We start from the raw sequence: 17,391 nt of genomic DNA, 5'->3' as shown, positions 1-17,391 counted from the left end.
GCACCGATATGACTATGCAAAGGTGCTCAGAAGGCTGCTTTCTAAAACAAATATTTTTATCAAAGAATATTTTACGTTATTATTATACATTGTCAACAAATTCTAGAAATGAACACTAAGAAAATAAAGAATAAATAAAAATACAATAAATAGCTAAATAAACATCAGTACTGTTTAGTATCAGTCAAATGCTGACTATATTAATACTGCCAGTCAATTAGGGGCAGGTTGTAAAACAAGAAGCATTTACACCTGCTGAGTCAAGAGATAAACAGCGGCAGCGGTGTTACACTGTATTCTGCTATACAAGTTCAGGGGAAACTTTCAACGGTGGAAAACCAGACTTTTAAATATTACATTTTGTAAATGCAATGACTGGAATTGTTCGGTTGAAGGGGGTACCAAACTGTGAATCATGAAGACAGTTTGGTGAATACATGTTTACACATTAGCTTCCACTCAACTGACAACAATGAAAGTAGATACGTGGTTAGCTAGTTAGCTATAAGCTTGTTGTCACGGAGAGTAAAAGACGGACCAGCATTGCGTCTCACCAACTAGGTAATGACGTAGCGTGAAATCAACACTCAGCAGACACAATCCACCACTGCACCGTTGTCTGCTGAGCTGCAAAAAGATGCTCTGATGTTTAACTTTCAATCTACTACATTACTGACTGCACTGACAAACTACGTTATGACACCAATTCTAAAGCATTGTTTTCTGGATTATGTTCTAAAAAAAAAGTTTTCATATCGGTAAACATATATGCCGATACCGATATATCGGTCGGGCACTAGTCCTGGGTAATGGTCTCTGGTTACAAAGGTGGACCAATCGCAGCTGTTGTGGTTACATTTTTGAAGAGGTGCATTTCAGGCAACAGCGTAGGCTACATCGTAACCGCCATAGCTACGCATAGCTTATAGCATAGGTTCGACAAAGGAGTATAATCAGCCTTAACCTGGAAAACATTGTCAAATCGATTGGTTTTCTTCATCCTCCAAAGTTCTTGTTTTTTTTTAGGTCACGCCCCTCTTTGAAACAAGAAAAAGTCTGCACGCCCCTCACCCCATAATCTGATTGAAAATTATTTAAAAAAAAAAAAATGAAGAAATGTTTTTATTGGAAAAAAATCTTTTAACATATTACTTTCATGTCACAAACAAGGTTTTATTTTAAAAAAATACAATGAAAACTGAATGCATTTCACTAAATATTGAAAAGTTAGCCTTCTCTTAACTTTGATCACTAGGCCTGCATTGTTCTGTTATTTTCTGTGTTACATAAATACATAAACATTTTTATTTATGCCTATATACTTGTAAAACATCCAAAAATAGAATAAATTAAAAGTTATTCTGCTTGCAGGACCAAAGTTAATATATAGATCACCCAAAAGTTTAAATTTCTGCCATCATTTACTCGCCCTTGTCATTTCAAACCAGTAAGACTTTCTTTATCCATGAAACACAAGAATGAGGGATGAGAGGACCGTGATTATGACTTCCAAGCTCCAAAAGCACATAAATTCACCATAAAAGTCGTATATAACACTCGTGCACTACAATCCAATTCTTACAATCCAAAATTGAAGTTTTAATTCACTCGTTTAAATTTCGCGCCCAACACATTCAAGACCACTGGACTAATTTAGTAATTTTTTTCCATGCACTACAATGCATTTGAAATCAACATTAACCATTTCAACCCGCAAACTTCCTCTCACCCTCCCTCCTCTTTTTGCCCCTTTTTCTCTTTTGGTGTTACCATACTGCAGGTCACCTGCGTGACCCCAATAACCAGGTGGTAGTGGTGAAAGGTCTTCGGATAAGTGTGACGGGGATCAACACAAGGCCTCCCCAGACTACAGAGCTGCACAGACTACTCAGCCAGGCGGTCTCTGTCTGCCAGCCTCCTGAAGGGTCGCCCGCCAACGTCATCACCGCAGGAGACTACGACCTCAACATAAGCGGTAAGTGCCAGCTGAATAAGAGTTTTCTGCTCACCTCCTTGTGTGGGGAAATCCATAGAGGACCTGATTATGGTTATGCCACTGTTTGTTAAGGAGGAAGGTGGAAATAGCCCAAAGCCAACAGAAATGGGAACTGAGAGATTGATCATCTGATACCACTTGAGAAAGTACTTCTAATAACCATTTCCTAATTTATAAAATTTCTTCCATTATAAATTAAATAATCAGCATAACTGTGTGAAAAGCAGAATTTAAACATTAAAATTAATTTGAGAATTTCTTAGTATTTGGACACCCTTTTGCGTTTATGACAGCATGCACTCCAGCTGGCATGAACTCCACACTTTTGTACCAAACCTGATGATCCATGTTATCCAGCATGATAGGATGATAATGTTCCAAAGAGCATCATGTGTGCCTCAATGGAAGCAAGGAAATTTAATCTAAAAAAATGTGCATACATTATACTGATCAAAGGCAAAACACAGTCACTATGAGAAAAATAGCTTCAAAGTTACTTGATTTTTGTAAATTTTGGTTATGTAGTGACTTAAATTTTTGTATTTAGTTTTCTCAAAATCTGAGCATATAGTTGAGCCAAACCCATCTGTCACAGGACAGATCATAGTCTAGTCTAAATGACCCAATTTCTAAATCCTGATAGTCTAAAATTACTGCTTTTGCCTTTACAAGGCAGTATAGTGACTTAGAAATAGTGCAGAATCTTCAATATTCCTTATTCATTTTACATCTTAAATTTAATTATTTCTAGGGCTGGGTATTGATAAAGATTTCCTGATTCAATATCAATTCATATGGCTATTTTCAGTTACGTATGTCCATTTTGTTTGCATATTAAATAAATTCTCTCCCAGCCAATGCTGTTAATTATACAGGGGACCTTATAACTAGGTACATTATGAAAATATTAATTTTACTAATTGTATTAGACTAGTTTTTCATCATTTTGGTTGCATTTTAGTTCCATCAATAAATATGACATTGCATATATTTTATTTTTTATATTTTTATGGTTTAATTTGAAAATGTGTGCTGTTTACAAGTATTTACAGTTGTGCTCAAAAGTTTGCATACCCTGGCAGAAATTGTGAAATTTTGGCATTGATTTTGAAATATGACTGATCATGCAATAAAACTGTCTTTTATTTAAGGATAGTGATCATATGAAGCCATTTATTATCACATAGTTGTTTGGCTCCTTTTTAAATCATAATGATAACAGAAATCATCCAAATGGCCCTGATCAAAAGTTTACATACCCTTGAATGTTTGGCCTTGTTACAGACACACAAGGTGACACACAGAGGTTTAAATGGCAGTTAAAGGTAATTTCCCACACCTGTGGCTTTTTAAATTGCAATTAGTGTCTGTGTATAAATAGTCAATGAGTTTGTTAGCTCTCACATGAATGCACTGAGCAGGCTAGATACTGAGCCATGGGGATCAGAAAAGAACTGTCAAAAGACCTGCGTAACAAGGTAATGGAGCTTTATAAAGATGGAAAAGGATATAAAAAGATATCCAAAGCCTTGAAAATGCCAGTCAGCTCTGTTCAATCACTTATTAAGAAGTGGAAAATTAGGGGATCTCTTGATACCAAGCCAAGGTCAGGTAGACCAAGAAAGATTTCAGCCACAGCTGCCAGAAGAATTGTTCGGGATACAAAGAAAAACCCACAGGTAACCTCAGGAGAAATACATGCTGCTCTGGAAAAAGATAGTGTGGTTGTAAATGTAAGTGATTGAACAGTACTGACTGCCATTTTCAAGGCTTTGGATATCTTCCATTGGAACTTTGGATAAGTTCCATTACCTTGTTACGCAGGTCTTTTGACAGTTCTTTTCTGCTCCCCATTGCTCAGTATCTAGCCTGCTCAGTGCATCCATGTGAGAGCTAACAAACTCATTGACTATTTATACACAGACACTAATTGCAATTTAAAAAGCCACAGGTGTGGGAAATTAACCTTTAATTGCCATTAAAACCTGTGTGTGTCACCTTGTGTGTCTGTAACAAGGCCAAACATTCAAGGGTATGTAAACTTTTGATCAGGGTCATTTGGGTGATTTCTGTTATCATTATGATTTAAAAACGAGCCAAACAACTATGTGATAATAAATGGCTTCATATGATCACTATCCTTAAATAAAAGACGCTATCGTTTTAACACGATCAGTCATATTTTCAAAATTAATGCCAAAATTTCACAATTTCTGCCAGGGTATGCAAACTTTTGAGCACAGTTGTATATTGATTTGAACACATTGTTGAACACATGCTAAAATCCTGTATTGTCTCTTTTAAAGGGACAAAATGAAAATTCTGTCATTATTTACCCTCATGAGATCCCAGGTGTGTATGACTTTCTTTCTTCACCAGAACACATTTGAAGAAAAATATCTTAGCTCAGTAGGTCCTTAAAATGCAAGTGAATGAAGATTTCTCTTTTGAAGCTCCAAAAATCATAGACAGTCAGCATAAACGTCACTGATATGACTCCAGCGGTTAATGTCTTCTAAAATGACATGATAGCTTTTGATGCTAATAAGATAAATATTTAAGTAATTTTTTTAAACTCTAAATCATGCTTTCGGTCGGGATGCGTGTGTGACGTAATCGCATTGGCCTTTGAGACATGTGGGAACTGACACGTGTGTCACAGCTGGAAGAGCAGTGCTGTTTACAAGTGAGGAGGAGGAATGCTGTACAGGAACTTTGTTGGTTTTGGTTTAGATCTGTATTTATCTGTTTCTTTATTCACAATGTGTTTGTGTGCTCATCCTGGATGTGTCAACAGAGTGAAGAACGTGAGATTACCTCTGTATCATGGTCAACGATAATACGTCACATGAGAGTCCGCTTGAAATGCACCCTCTCGTGAAGCTTACCGGAAGCGTTGGATTGTAGTTAAAAAGTACTTAAATATTGATATTTTTCACACCAAAGCAATCGTATCGCTTTAGAAGACATTAATTTAACTGCTGGAGTCGTATCGATGATGTCTCTGACTGTCTGTGATTTTTGGAGCTTCAAAAGAGAAATTGCCATCCACTTGAATTTTAAGGACCTGCTGAGCTAAGATATTTTTCTGTTTTTCTTCAAATGTGTTCTGCAGAAGAAAGAAAGTCATACATACCTGGGATATCATGAGGGTGAGTAAATAATGAGAGAATTTTCATTTATGGGTGAACTATCCCTTTAAGAAAACCGTCTGTTTTTTAAAGAGCGTCTGTAAATGAGTGCATATTAATGAGAGAGCACTCGAATGGTTTTCCTCATCCATGCTATGCGTAATTAGAATTAAATGTCTCTTTTTTGGATTAACAGTTGACTGTAAAGAACAGAAATAGTATTAAAATAGACCTATTTAATGACAAATGGGTTGCTTGGATCTCATCTTTGGACACAGAACGAGTCAAACAAAACTTTTTCTCAACACGCAGTGAAAGGGTCTCGCTGCTGTGCTTTACCACTTTAGTATACTCAGTCACTGGTGAGTGAAATCTGAACTTTTACCAGCCAGTGGCTAATCACAGACATTTTTAGTCAAATAGCGTGAAATTTGGTTGCTAATGCGAGCAAAATTCTCTCATTGTAGACTAGAGGGTTTGTGCATAGAGTAAAAGATCGATCTTGGGATTTAAGAATGGATATCGAGATTATTCAAATGAAGATTGCGATGCATCGGAAAATCCATATTTTTACCCAGTCCAATTTATTTCCAGGTCTGAATGCTATTTTAAATCCCGGATCTTTTGTTGCATGCAACATAATTTTTTTTATTTCAGCAGCATATTTAATACGAACTGTTCTAAATGTATATATATTTTTTAATGTGGTTTAGAGTAGTTTCTCATCCCTCCACCTGATGAGGGCACCAGAACCCTCAATTAGGAAGGTGTAAATCAAATACTGTAATTGTTACTGTCAGTGAAATTAAAGGATTTGTTTTGCAATACACATTTATGTTTGATCATATCTGATCTTGTTTTTATTTCTCAACATTCCTTTTTTCCCCAACCTTCTCATGTGGATAAACTCTTGGTAAGAGCTCTGACCCTCATACACACACCTTTCCCTAGTGTGTGTATGCCAGGTCACAAACGTGTGTGCTGTGCTGTTAACCCTTTGAAGAATGTGTGTGTAGTGTTTTGGCTCTCTTTCAGAACATAGGCTAGCAGTAGAGCCTGTTCCCTGGTCACAGAGCCCTTTCCCCATCACCCCTGAGGCTTAGACACTAACATACCAATCCACACCAGCCAGATCCTCCTGTGTTCTGACAAAGGAGCCATACTCCAGAGTCCTGACTTGCACCCAATTATGATACAACTTATAGAGACAGCATGCTTGCATATGTAAATTCCATAGGTGGTTGGTTTTGCAACAAGCTAAGGTGCGATGTATTATAGCGTTCATGCCGAGCTCCTTTTTCAGGAAACACACCCATATCTTACTGTTTTAAATCACATTTGACAATCCGAAGCCTTTGATCTTACACACTTTAGAATGATAGATCAGTCAGATGTTTGCTGTAGCTCCTCAGGTAAGGTTGGTGTCAAATTCAGGGCATTGATGTGGAAACAAACAGCCATGATAACTCCAAATGCTGCTGCTGTGATTAAAGCTGCTCAGTAGCACAGCTGATTTGACTGTTAAATATCAATGTACATGTACAGCATTCAAATTAATATTATTTAGGTTAAAGGGATGGTTTACCTAAAAATTAACATACATCATGTATTCACCCTCATAGCATTCCAAACCTGTATGAATTTCTTTCATTCGTGGAACACAAAAGGAGATGTTTTGAGAAACGTCCAAGCTGCTCTCTTTAAATACAATGAAGTGCATTTGTAAATTATTTAATTCATTGGATTATCTAAAAAAAAAGAAATAGGCATTACCACATGGTTATGCAACATATAAAACATTTTGGATTGAATTTTCAGCTAAAACAAGGAGTAATGTACAGTCAGCCCATCATTATAGCAAAATAAACCCAACAAAGTTATCTGATGCGAAGCAGGTCAATAATGAACCTGTTTACATGCATACCAATACGCTGATTACTCCTAAAAATCCAATTATTTAACAAATCTGACAAAGCATGAAATCCGTACTAACATGACATTTGAAATAATCTCGTCATTCTCTGCGTTTGATATCAAACCGAGAAGAGGCATGTGCACACATTGGATAAGCCGGTAAGAACACCGGTTAAGGTGTTTATATGCGCAAAATCTGTTTATTCTTAAGCCGTTTATGACCTTGCACCGATAAAGGAAAGCTGTTTAATGTGTTTACATGACCACACATGTTGTCGGCTTAAGCGTAATAGGTGTAAGATTGTGCATTTAAACGCACTCATTGACCGTCTGACTGTACATTATCCTACTTATTACATGACCATGACTACTTACCAAATAAATAAATTGAGATGAAAGTTCTGATGGTTTACAAAATGATTTTTTTTTCTTATTATTTTGTATTTTTGTATTTATTTTTTTTATGTGAGAAGACACGGACCATGGAGTGCTACGAGAGACATGAAACTAGCACAGTGTTGGAGATTGACTGTTAGAAAACAATGGTCAAATATAGAGTTTAATGGTCATTCTTGAGTGATAAGGGACAAAACATGTCCTACATAAAAAAAGTCATCTATGTTAAAAATCAAAAAATTCATAATAATAAAATACTGAAAATGTTCAATGTAAAGGCCAAGTGTACACTCAGTGCATTCATTGCTTATGTTTTTAAAAATTTCATTAGATTTTTTTTTAAATGCATGCTCTATACTTGGAAGCACATGTAATTTAACCCGTCCTTAGCAAGAGGTCACAATGTGAAACTGCCAAACAAATTGTTTAAAAATGCAAATTCATAAATCTAAATATCATATGAAAGATAGGGATCTGTAAGATATCAAACAATACAAAGTAAACTTTAAATTATATTTTCCATAAAAAAAAACTGCCTTTCAAAGTTGTTTCCTCACTTTGAGTCACTCTTGATCATGGTGGACGCAACAGTAGGACATGTGGTCTGGTAAGTTTAATATTTTCTTATATTTTAAACAAACAATATTGAAGTCACTGTTGCCACAGCTTCAACATGTCAACACCGTCATCCCATTGTGATAATTTCTGTTAAGAAATGTAAAATAATGTTGCCATATGAGTTTAGGTTATAGAGGCAGCTTTAACTGAGGAAATAATAATAATAATAATAATAATAATTGCTCCAGAGTACAACACATGGTTAAGAGGGAAAAATATTCAGTTTTGTCAACTCCGTCAGAATATTCAGAATAGTGTAAAAAAAAAAAAAAAACAAGAAGAAAAAAATAATGTATTTTATCACTTAACTCTACTTTACTGAACACTTATTATATAATTACAGACTTTACACTCTTGTTGGATGGATCAAATTAAAATAGCATGCTATTTAGCGTGTCTGATAGAGTTGACTCAAATTATAGTAAGATTTAAGTTATGCAGTGAATAAATGTACATTTTCAAAAAAAAAAAAAAAAAAAGCATTTAAATAAAAACCTGTTCCCTTACGTGGTTCATTAGCTGAGACCTTTGTCTACAATGATATCCATTTCAAATTGATTTAGTATTAAGAAATAAAAACTACGATTTAAAACCTGTTTTGTCCCTTATCTCAAGAATCCGTGCATTGCAAAAAATATTTTAACACTGAGTGCTGCAATTGACCAATCAGAATCTAGTATACCAGTGAGCTATGTAAATTGTGATGTGTATATACACTGTTTATCTGATATAAAATTGCTCTGAATTTTGATCATAACTCCCACTCCAGTACCAAAAGTTTGTGTTTTATATGCATCTCAAAGGCAAATTAAGTGTAATGCTTGCTAATTCTTTGTAATGTGTAATCATCTCCTATGATTCATTTAGTAAACTGCCTTTTCTCACAGCAGGAGACGGCAACAGAACTTACCAGTGTCTAATCAGAAAAAGTTTAACACTTTGTTCCAAAGTTTACTTCTGTCAAATAGGCGAGCAGCATCTAGTCTGTTTAGCTCCTGGCAAGATGGTAGAAGACAGCAGCAACTATCAGTTTTTAAAAACCCCATGACCAACACAAATTTTAAATGCTTATGTCTGATAAAAGTAAATTTTTTTCAATGTTTAGGAGAACACTAGCATAATGATGGCATCAAAGCTAACAGACATGGACAAAAGTATACTTTGGTTTTCTGCATACCTATGTGTGAGACGGGCGTACTAAGAACGAAATTCAGCCCTGGACAAAATTTGTCGTGTGGGGGGGTTGGCAGTGTGTTTCGCTGTCCCCTTCTGCATATCGTGGCTGCCTTCGGCTTATCGCGGCACCGTTTCGTGGCCCTCTTCATCATATCGCTGCCCACTTTGACATATCGCCGCCCTGTTTCACGGCTGGCCCACCGGGAAAAGTCCCTGTTCTTCCGATGGCCAGTCTGCCTCTGGTGTGAGATGCAAATTATATCATCAGTACAGTTTGACTGTAAGTGTACAGCCTGGTTTTTCTAGGCACATGGACGGTCTGCTGCCATCATTCATGAGTTGTTTGAAAACACATTTTGAAAACAGCATTTTCTTCCACGGAAAACAAAGACTTTCGAAAATGCTCTCCAAAACTGTATAGTGTGGAAAACGATGACATTAGGTAATTGAAAATGGAACTAGCATATACGTCAAAAGAGTATACTTTGAAAAGCTAAGCACTTGACAGTGTGCAAGATGGAACACCACACAGAAAAACGAAGTATATCCTATCCTTGGAAGTAGCAAAACTCCACTTTTAATATCATATGGTCTTTTAAAGTGAACAAACCTAGTTGAAATAGACAGTAAACAGTTGGTCTTGACATATTGTCCATGCTTATTGCTTCTGCAGGTGCTGGGTTTGGGGTGGGTTGGTTGGTTGGTTTTGGCTGCGTTACGCTTTTAGTGACCATGTAAGTGGGTTTTAACCAGTCTGGCTCTCCTTTGCCTCTCTCTTCTCTCAGACCGCACGGTCAAAGCGAGCGTTCCCTGGTACTCTGACTGGAAAGAAACACTCATCCAGCTGAGCTCGTCCAATTACTACACAGGTATTCCCTTCCTGCCCGTGCCAGGAGTGTGTGTGAGGGGTTTCCTCAATCGCCTTCTCCACGTCATTTCCTGGTCCAGCTCTCTCTGTAGCAGAACTGTTGCTAAATCTCCTTTCCTCTGTCCAATCCAGCTTCCTCTGCCTTCTTAGGATGTTGGTGGTGGTCCTTTATCTTGATATGTCTGTGTGATGTGTGTGTGCATGAGAAATATAAAAAGGGGAATGACTCATTGTACTGAAGCTCCCACAGGCCCAAATGATTTCATTTCTGGCTCATCCATTCATTTGTCAATGATGGTCTCATTTAGAATCCAAATCTCTTTAATTAGGTCCAGTTTTTTCCCCAATGGAGAACCAGACGGTGATTAGCAATAGTTTTAATCAACATCGGAGTGTAATCTTTTCCTTCAAAGAACTTTGGGTTGAGTTTGTTTGTAAGGTTTTCACTTCAATGAGTCATTTTACTTGGTCAGTCAAAACATTCCTTTCTTTGTAGTTTAGAGTTTTCTTCTCTCTGTATATCCACCGGTCTAGTCGCTGTGAAGTAGAAATCGACTTTAGCCATTGAATTATCTGAAATCCAAGCAGAATAAATCGTAACTCATTTAATCTGTTTGATTTACTGTATAGGTTTTTTTCTTGCCATTTTAATATGCTGCTGCTCTGTGGGGAAAAAAGCGGTTTGTTGGGTCTATTGTTAAATTTTAAACTGTTGCATTTCTGTTTCTTTTGCTCTCTTTGATTACTGTGTATTGTGTTTTCACCTATGATTTTAGAGCAAAACTATTTGTCAAAAGAATCACCGTAGGTAAGGTGGCAGTGTCATTATTTTATTTTTACACAGAGATAGGTAGGCATATTACTAAATTCAGTAGTATTTCAGTAGTAAATTCAGACTTTATGCAAATGGTGTCACTAAATATTAAGTAAAACACTTTTTTTTTGTGTTGTTTTTTCCAAAGCTGGAGTGTCTATAACTTATATATCTTAATATCCTTTTAGATTCTGGTTCAGAATAAATAAATAAAACAAAATGATCAAAAACAAAAATTGAGCTGGGGACCTCTGGTTGGGTTTACACAGAATGACCCCATAATAATAATTAGAGGCTGACCAATATTGAAATTTGGTGATACAGATAACCATGGTGGTGGAAAAAGCAGTTAATCGATTCATCGGCCAATAGTTTTTAAAATAGATTTATTGCATTTTTTTTTTTTTTGTCTTTCCGTACTGTGACGGGCATAGACATAGAAGCTACAAGAGTCCAAATGAAATGAAATCCCAGATGCTGTTGATTGTGCAACCATAATCCCAAAACCAGAAAATAAATCGAATTTGGTGCATAATGCAGAACAGTCCGGCAAATACGGGACAGTTGACAACCTTAGCATTTGTACTTCAGAACCCTCCAAAGCTGCCCACGGGGGAAAAAACAACAACTAGAATGCTGCCATTATAACAAAATCTTTCTAGCAAGTCAGTCCACTTCCGGCCATCTTTGAAACTCTCTCGGGAGGCTATTTCCAGTCATGACAGTGCAGCTCCTATCTATTTGAATGGGGAAAGACCGAAATCTCAAAAACAGTTGGTCAAAATTACGATCAAAGGACATATTTCAAATGAGCAATAAAATTTGATAATACTGGAATCATAAATTGTGCTTCTTCGCCTCATATTACACTAAAACACGTAATTTTCCTGGCTAGTATAGCTAATGCACATGCGCGTTAGCGAGTTGATTGACAGGTGATGTCTGTATCTAAAAGGTGATTGGCTCTTTTACCTGTAAGACGGTACTTCCTTTCAACATCCGTTGACCGTTGGGCGCTAGAGCTTCATGGTTAGTCGTTCCAATTTCTCCCATTCATTTAAATAGAAGTGGCCCGTCTCTGCTAAATAGTCTGATTATAATCAACAGATCTACACTGCAAGCAAGTGATGTTTTACGAGAACAAAATCACATCACTTACAGTGCAAACATGGTTTCTGAATTCTACCATTGTTCCTTTGGAGTTCTTTATGAAGAGATAAAAAATGTAATGCTGGAGTGAAGTGTTTCATGCCATGTCCATTGTCATGAATGATTCCTAGAGGCCCATTGATTGAGATGAAATGTCAAGGAGCTCAACTAATGTGAAAATTAGTCTATAAGTTCTTCTCATCTTCTACACATTTCTGAATTGATTGAATGGGGGAAATTGATTGTGAATGTTCATTTGTTCCAAAACCTGCTTTGAACATTCTACATCTATCTAGAATAGATCAACAAGGTATTTCCAAGCGATGTGATGCTGATCTATGGTTAACTACTCTTTTACTTTTATGTGATCTGACTGTTATACTTTCTAGTGTATATAATAACATTTGTAGTAGCTTAAATGTCTCTTTTCTATCCTTGCCTTTCATAATTTGCTTCTTTTGTCTTCAGCCCTGAGGGCTGGTCATGTGGCCTCTAATAATCATGCGTCTGCAACAAGACAATATTTATTTGTGTTTTTATCTTATAGCAACAACGGCGTGGTTTGAGACATACAGGGAGAACTTCCTGCAGTCCATGCCAGCATCTGAGCATGAATTCCTCAATCACTACTTGGCCTGTATCCTTCAAAACACACACACACACGCACAAAACTCTGTCCAACTTCCTCTCTCTTCTCTCATTCTCAAAATGCCCTCTTTATTTTTGTTTACCACTAGGGATGCCAAAACTTTTGCCATCTAAAATTTTCAGCCAAAGATGCTAAGGATATTTTAGTTCATATAAATTATTTCATAAAATGACAAATTCATGTAAAATATAATAATATGAGAATATAAGTATTATAAAAAAAGTAATTTTAATTAGGGATTGGAAGTACCACTAATTTTATTTTTGCTCCAAGACCAAGTACTATCAAGGGCAATATTGCAGATATCAATAACAGTACCAATAGTTTTTATTTAGAACAGTATCGATATGTAATTTCTATGGATAACATGGGTAATAATAACCATTTAACATATTTAAAAGTCATGATCATTAAAGGTATAGTCCACCCCAAAATGAAAATTCTCTCATCATTTACTCACCCTCTTGTCATCCCTGATATATATGACTTTCTTCTCCAAAATGCAAATGAAGATTTGTAGAATAATATCTCAGGTCTGTAGGTCCATAAAATGCAAGTGAATGGTGACAAGAACTCAGAAGGTCCAAAAAGGACATAAAGGCTCCATAAAAGTAATCCTTATGGCTCCAGTGGTTAAATCCGTGATTCTAAAAATCATAATTTGTGTTCTGCTGAAGAAAAAAGTCATATTCATCTGGGATGGCATGAGGGTGAGTAAATGATGAGAACATTTTCATTTTTAGGTAAACTATCCCTTTAACAGTGAATAAATAGCACATTGAGACCTTAACCTCAGCAAAAACACATCCTGTTTTAATAAATGTTGCATATAGCTCCATTGTTACTTGTCATGACAGTTCATTGTCATAATATTAGTGAATCGGTCCTCAAAGAGACAACATTAAAGAGACGGAAGTATAGATATTTGAAGTATAGATATGATGTATCTGCCCATTCCTATATATATATATATATATATATATATATATAATATTTGTTTATTTATACACCGATCAGCCACAACATTAAATTCACCTGGCTAATATTGTGTAGGTCCACTTCGTGCCGCCAAAACAGCGCCAACTTGCATCTCAGAGTAGCATTCTGAGATGCTGTTCCTCTCATCACAATTGTACAGAGCAGTTATCCGAGTTATCATAGACTTTGTCAGTTCGAACCAGTCTGGCCATTCTCTGTTGACCTCTCTCATCAACAAGGCGTTTCCATCCGCAGAACTGACGCTCACTTGATTTTTTTTGTTTTTGGCATCATTCGGAGTAAATTCTAAATTCTGCTCAGCAGTTACAGAAATATTCAAACCAGCCCATCTGGCACCAACAATCATCAATGGTGTGACAAGGTTCTTTCACTCTTTCAAGGAGGAAGCGGGAGATGGTGAATCAAACTCAAAAGGTATCTTTATTTTCTCTCACTCCAATGCTTTTCAGCACAGCTGTTAGAGGTGATTTCCCACAGGTGTCGACCCTTACCGCTCTTACTCTTTCGGCCTCGCTCTCCACAGACGTCGCTTGGCCACGCCCCCATCACCACAATGTGATTATCTAATCAGCCATTCGTGTGGCAGCTGTGTAATGCAAAAAATCATGCAGATATGGGTCAGGAGCTTCAGTTAATGTTCACATCAACAATCCAAATGGGGAAAAAAAATTTGATCTCAGTGATTTGGACCGTGGCATGATTGTTGGTGCCAGACGGGCTGGTTTGAGTATTTCTGTATCTGCTGATCTCCTGGGATTTTCATGCACAACAGTCTCTAGAATTTACTGACAATGGTGCCAAAAAAAAAAAAAAAAAAAAAAAAAAAACATCCAGTGAGCGGCAGTTCTGCAGATGGAAATGCCTTGTTGATGAGAGAGGTCAACAGAGAATGGCCAGACTGGTTCGAACTAAGAAAGTCTACGGTAACTCAGATAACTGCTCTGTACAATTGTGGTGAGAAGAATAGCGCTGTTTTGGCGGCACGAGGGGGGCCTACACAATATTAGGCAGGTGGGTTTAAAAAAAATAAAAACATTTCCTCCCAATTTGGAATGCCCAATTTCCACAACTTAGTAGGTCCTCATGGTGGCGTGGTTACTCACCTCAGTCTGGGTGGCGGAGGACAAGTCTCAGTTGCCTCCGCTTCTGAGACAGTCAATCCGCGTATCTTATCATTTGGTTTGTTGTGCATGATACCGCGTAGACTCCGCATGTGGAGGCTCATGCTACCCTCCGCAATCCACGCACAACTTACCACGCGCCCCATTGAGAGCGAGAACCACTAATCGCGACCACGAGGAGGTTACCCCATGTGACTCTAACCTCCCTAGCAACAGGGCCAATTTGGTTGCTTAGGATACCTGGCTGGAGTCACTCAGCACACCCTGTATTCTAACTCGCGACTCCAGGGGTGGTAGTCAGCGTCAATACTCGCTGAGCTGCCCAGGCCCCCTCAGGCAGGTGGTTTTAATGTTGTGGCTGATCGGTGTGTGTGTGTGTGTGTGTGTAATATATATATATATTTCAAGGTCTATCTGCCCATTCCTATTTTAAATAAATAAATTATAAATACAGTATGTATAATATATATACTGTGTGTGTGTGTATGTATATGTGTGTGTGTGTGTGTGTGTGTGTGTATATGTATATATATATATATATATATATATATATATATATATATATATATATATATATATATATACACACACATTTGCATACCCTGGCAGAAATTGTGAAATTTTGGCATTGATTTTGGTCTTTTATTTAAGGATAGTGATCATATGAAGCCATTTATCATCACAGAGTTGTTTGGCTCCTTTTTAAATCATAATGATAACAGAAATCACCCAAATGGCCCTGATCAAAAGTTTACATACTCTTGAATGTTTGGCCTTGTTACAGACACACAAGGTGACACACAGGTTTAAATGGCAATTAGAGGTTAATTTCCCACACCTGTGGCTTTTTAAATTGCAATTAGTGTCTGTGTATAAATAGTCAATGAGTTTGTTAGCTCTCACATGGATGCACTGAACAGGCTAGATACTGAAATGAACTGTTAAAAGACCTGCGTAACAAGGTAATTGAACTTTATAAAGATGGAAAAGGATATAAAAAGATATCCAAAGCCTTGAAAATGCCACTCAGTACTGTTCAATCACTTATTAAGAAGTGGAAAATTTGGGGATCTCTGGATACCAAGCCAAGGTCAGGTAGACCAAGAAAGATTTCAGCCAGAAGAATTGTTTGGGATACAAAGAAAAACTCACAGGTAACCTCAGGAGAAATACAGGCTGCTCTGGAAAAAGACGGTGTGGTTGTTTCAAGGAGCACAATATGACGATACTTGAACAACAATGAGCTGCATGATCGAGTTGCCAGAAAGAAGCCTTTACTGCACCAATGCCACAAAAATTATAATATGCCCAACAACACCTTGACACGCTTCACAGCTTCTGGCACACTGTAATTTGGAGTGATGAGACCAAAATAGAGCTTTATGGTCACAACCATAAGCGCTATGTTTGGAGAGGGGTCAACAAGGCCTATAGTGAAAAGAATACCATCCCCACTCTGAAGCATGGTGGTGGCTCACTGATGTTTTGGGGGTGTGTGAGCACTAAAGGCACAGGGAGTCTTGTGAAAATTGATGGCAAGATGAATGCAGCATGTTATCAGAAAATACTGGCAGACAATTTGCATTCTTCTGCACGAAAACTTTTGAGCACAACTGTATATGAAGTAGAAAAAAAATTTCAACCCTGTCCAGATTTTCGGTTGTTTTTGGCCAGGAATATTTATTTTATTGCAATTATAACCCTCCTTTCTCCAGTTTTCTTAACACTTTCTCTCTAATTCTCAATCTATTTTGTTTCCTGTATCGTGAGCGAAATATCCTGAACTCTGATGCAGGTATGCTAGTGGTGTCATCTCGTGAGGCATTGCCAACAGAGCAGTTTCTCAAGCTCTCACAGGAACAGCACCGAATCCAGCACAGTGGAGAATACACCCATCCCAAGTGGTTCATTCCCAACACGCTCAAATACTACGTCCTTCTCCACGACATCAGTGACGGAGATGAGCAGAGGTATGTTTGTCTCTTGTTCTCTGTCTCTAGACATATGCCCGCTAGTGCCGCCATATAACGTGAAGCTACTTACAATTAAAATTAGAGTACCATTTTTATTTTTATTTTTTGCTTCTTATTCAGGCATTAAGGTTTGATAGAAAAGAGAATACAATTTGATAAATGCTAAATAAAAAAAATATTTAATTAAAGATATGATGAAAATTATTTATTAAACTATAAACAAAAAGTGCCTTTACTTGTTGGTGCAGCGGTATTATTTTTTGCCTTTGGGCAAGGTTACCAAGCACATGGTTTAAGAGTAAAAATGTATATCTAGTAAGATTGCAACCATATATCAGTGGATATTGGGTATATTAGGAGCTAGGTTGCATTTTATTGACCTGTACAGCACATCAAGCTCTTAAATAACATCCATTGTTTTTCTTTTACTATTTTTTTTAGCTTCTTGCAGGGAAGATACATTTTTCATGTGCAGACAGATACAGTTGAAGTCATTAAAAAAAAATTTAACCACTCCACAGATTTCATATTAGCAAACTATAGTTTTGGCAAGTCGTTTAGGACATCTACTTTGTGCATGAGACAAG

At 37.0% G+C, this 17,391-nt stretch overlaps 1 protein-coding gene across 3 annotated transcripts in view; it reads left to right on the top strand.

Annotated features, from left to right (window-relative positions):
* Positions 1–17,391, top strand: part of LOC127416430 (trafficking protein particle complex subunit 8-like) — a 90,089-nt gene that overhangs the window by 9,831 nt on the left and 62,867 nt on the right. For 2 of the 3 annotated variants that reach the window (XM_051655795.1, XM_051655792.1), the window contains exons 2-5: positions 1,781–1,975; positions 10,017–10,100; positions 12,610–12,699; positions 16,627–16,801. In XM_051655795.1, the coding sequence (XP_051511755.1) occupies positions 1,781–1,975; positions 10,017–10,100; positions 12,610–12,699; positions 16,627–16,801 (544 nt within the window). The remainder of the gene's footprint in view (positions 1–1,780; positions 1,976–10,016; positions 10,101–12,609; positions 12,700–16,626; positions 16,802–17,391) is intronic. The other variant, XM_051655794.1, reaches the window with a different exon arrangement.

This window comes from Myxocyprinus asiaticus, chromosome 25, assembly GCF_019703515.2.
Source record: "Myxocyprinus asiaticus isolate MX2 ecotype Aquarium Trade chromosome 25, UBuf_Myxa_2, whole genome shotgun sequence".
Lineage (NCBI taxonomy): Eukaryota > Metazoa > Chordata > Actinopteri > Cypriniformes > Catostomidae > Myxocyprinus > Myxocyprinus asiaticus.
Note: the sequence above shows the minus strand (reverse complement) of the source record. Positions and strands in the feature narration are given on the sequence as shown.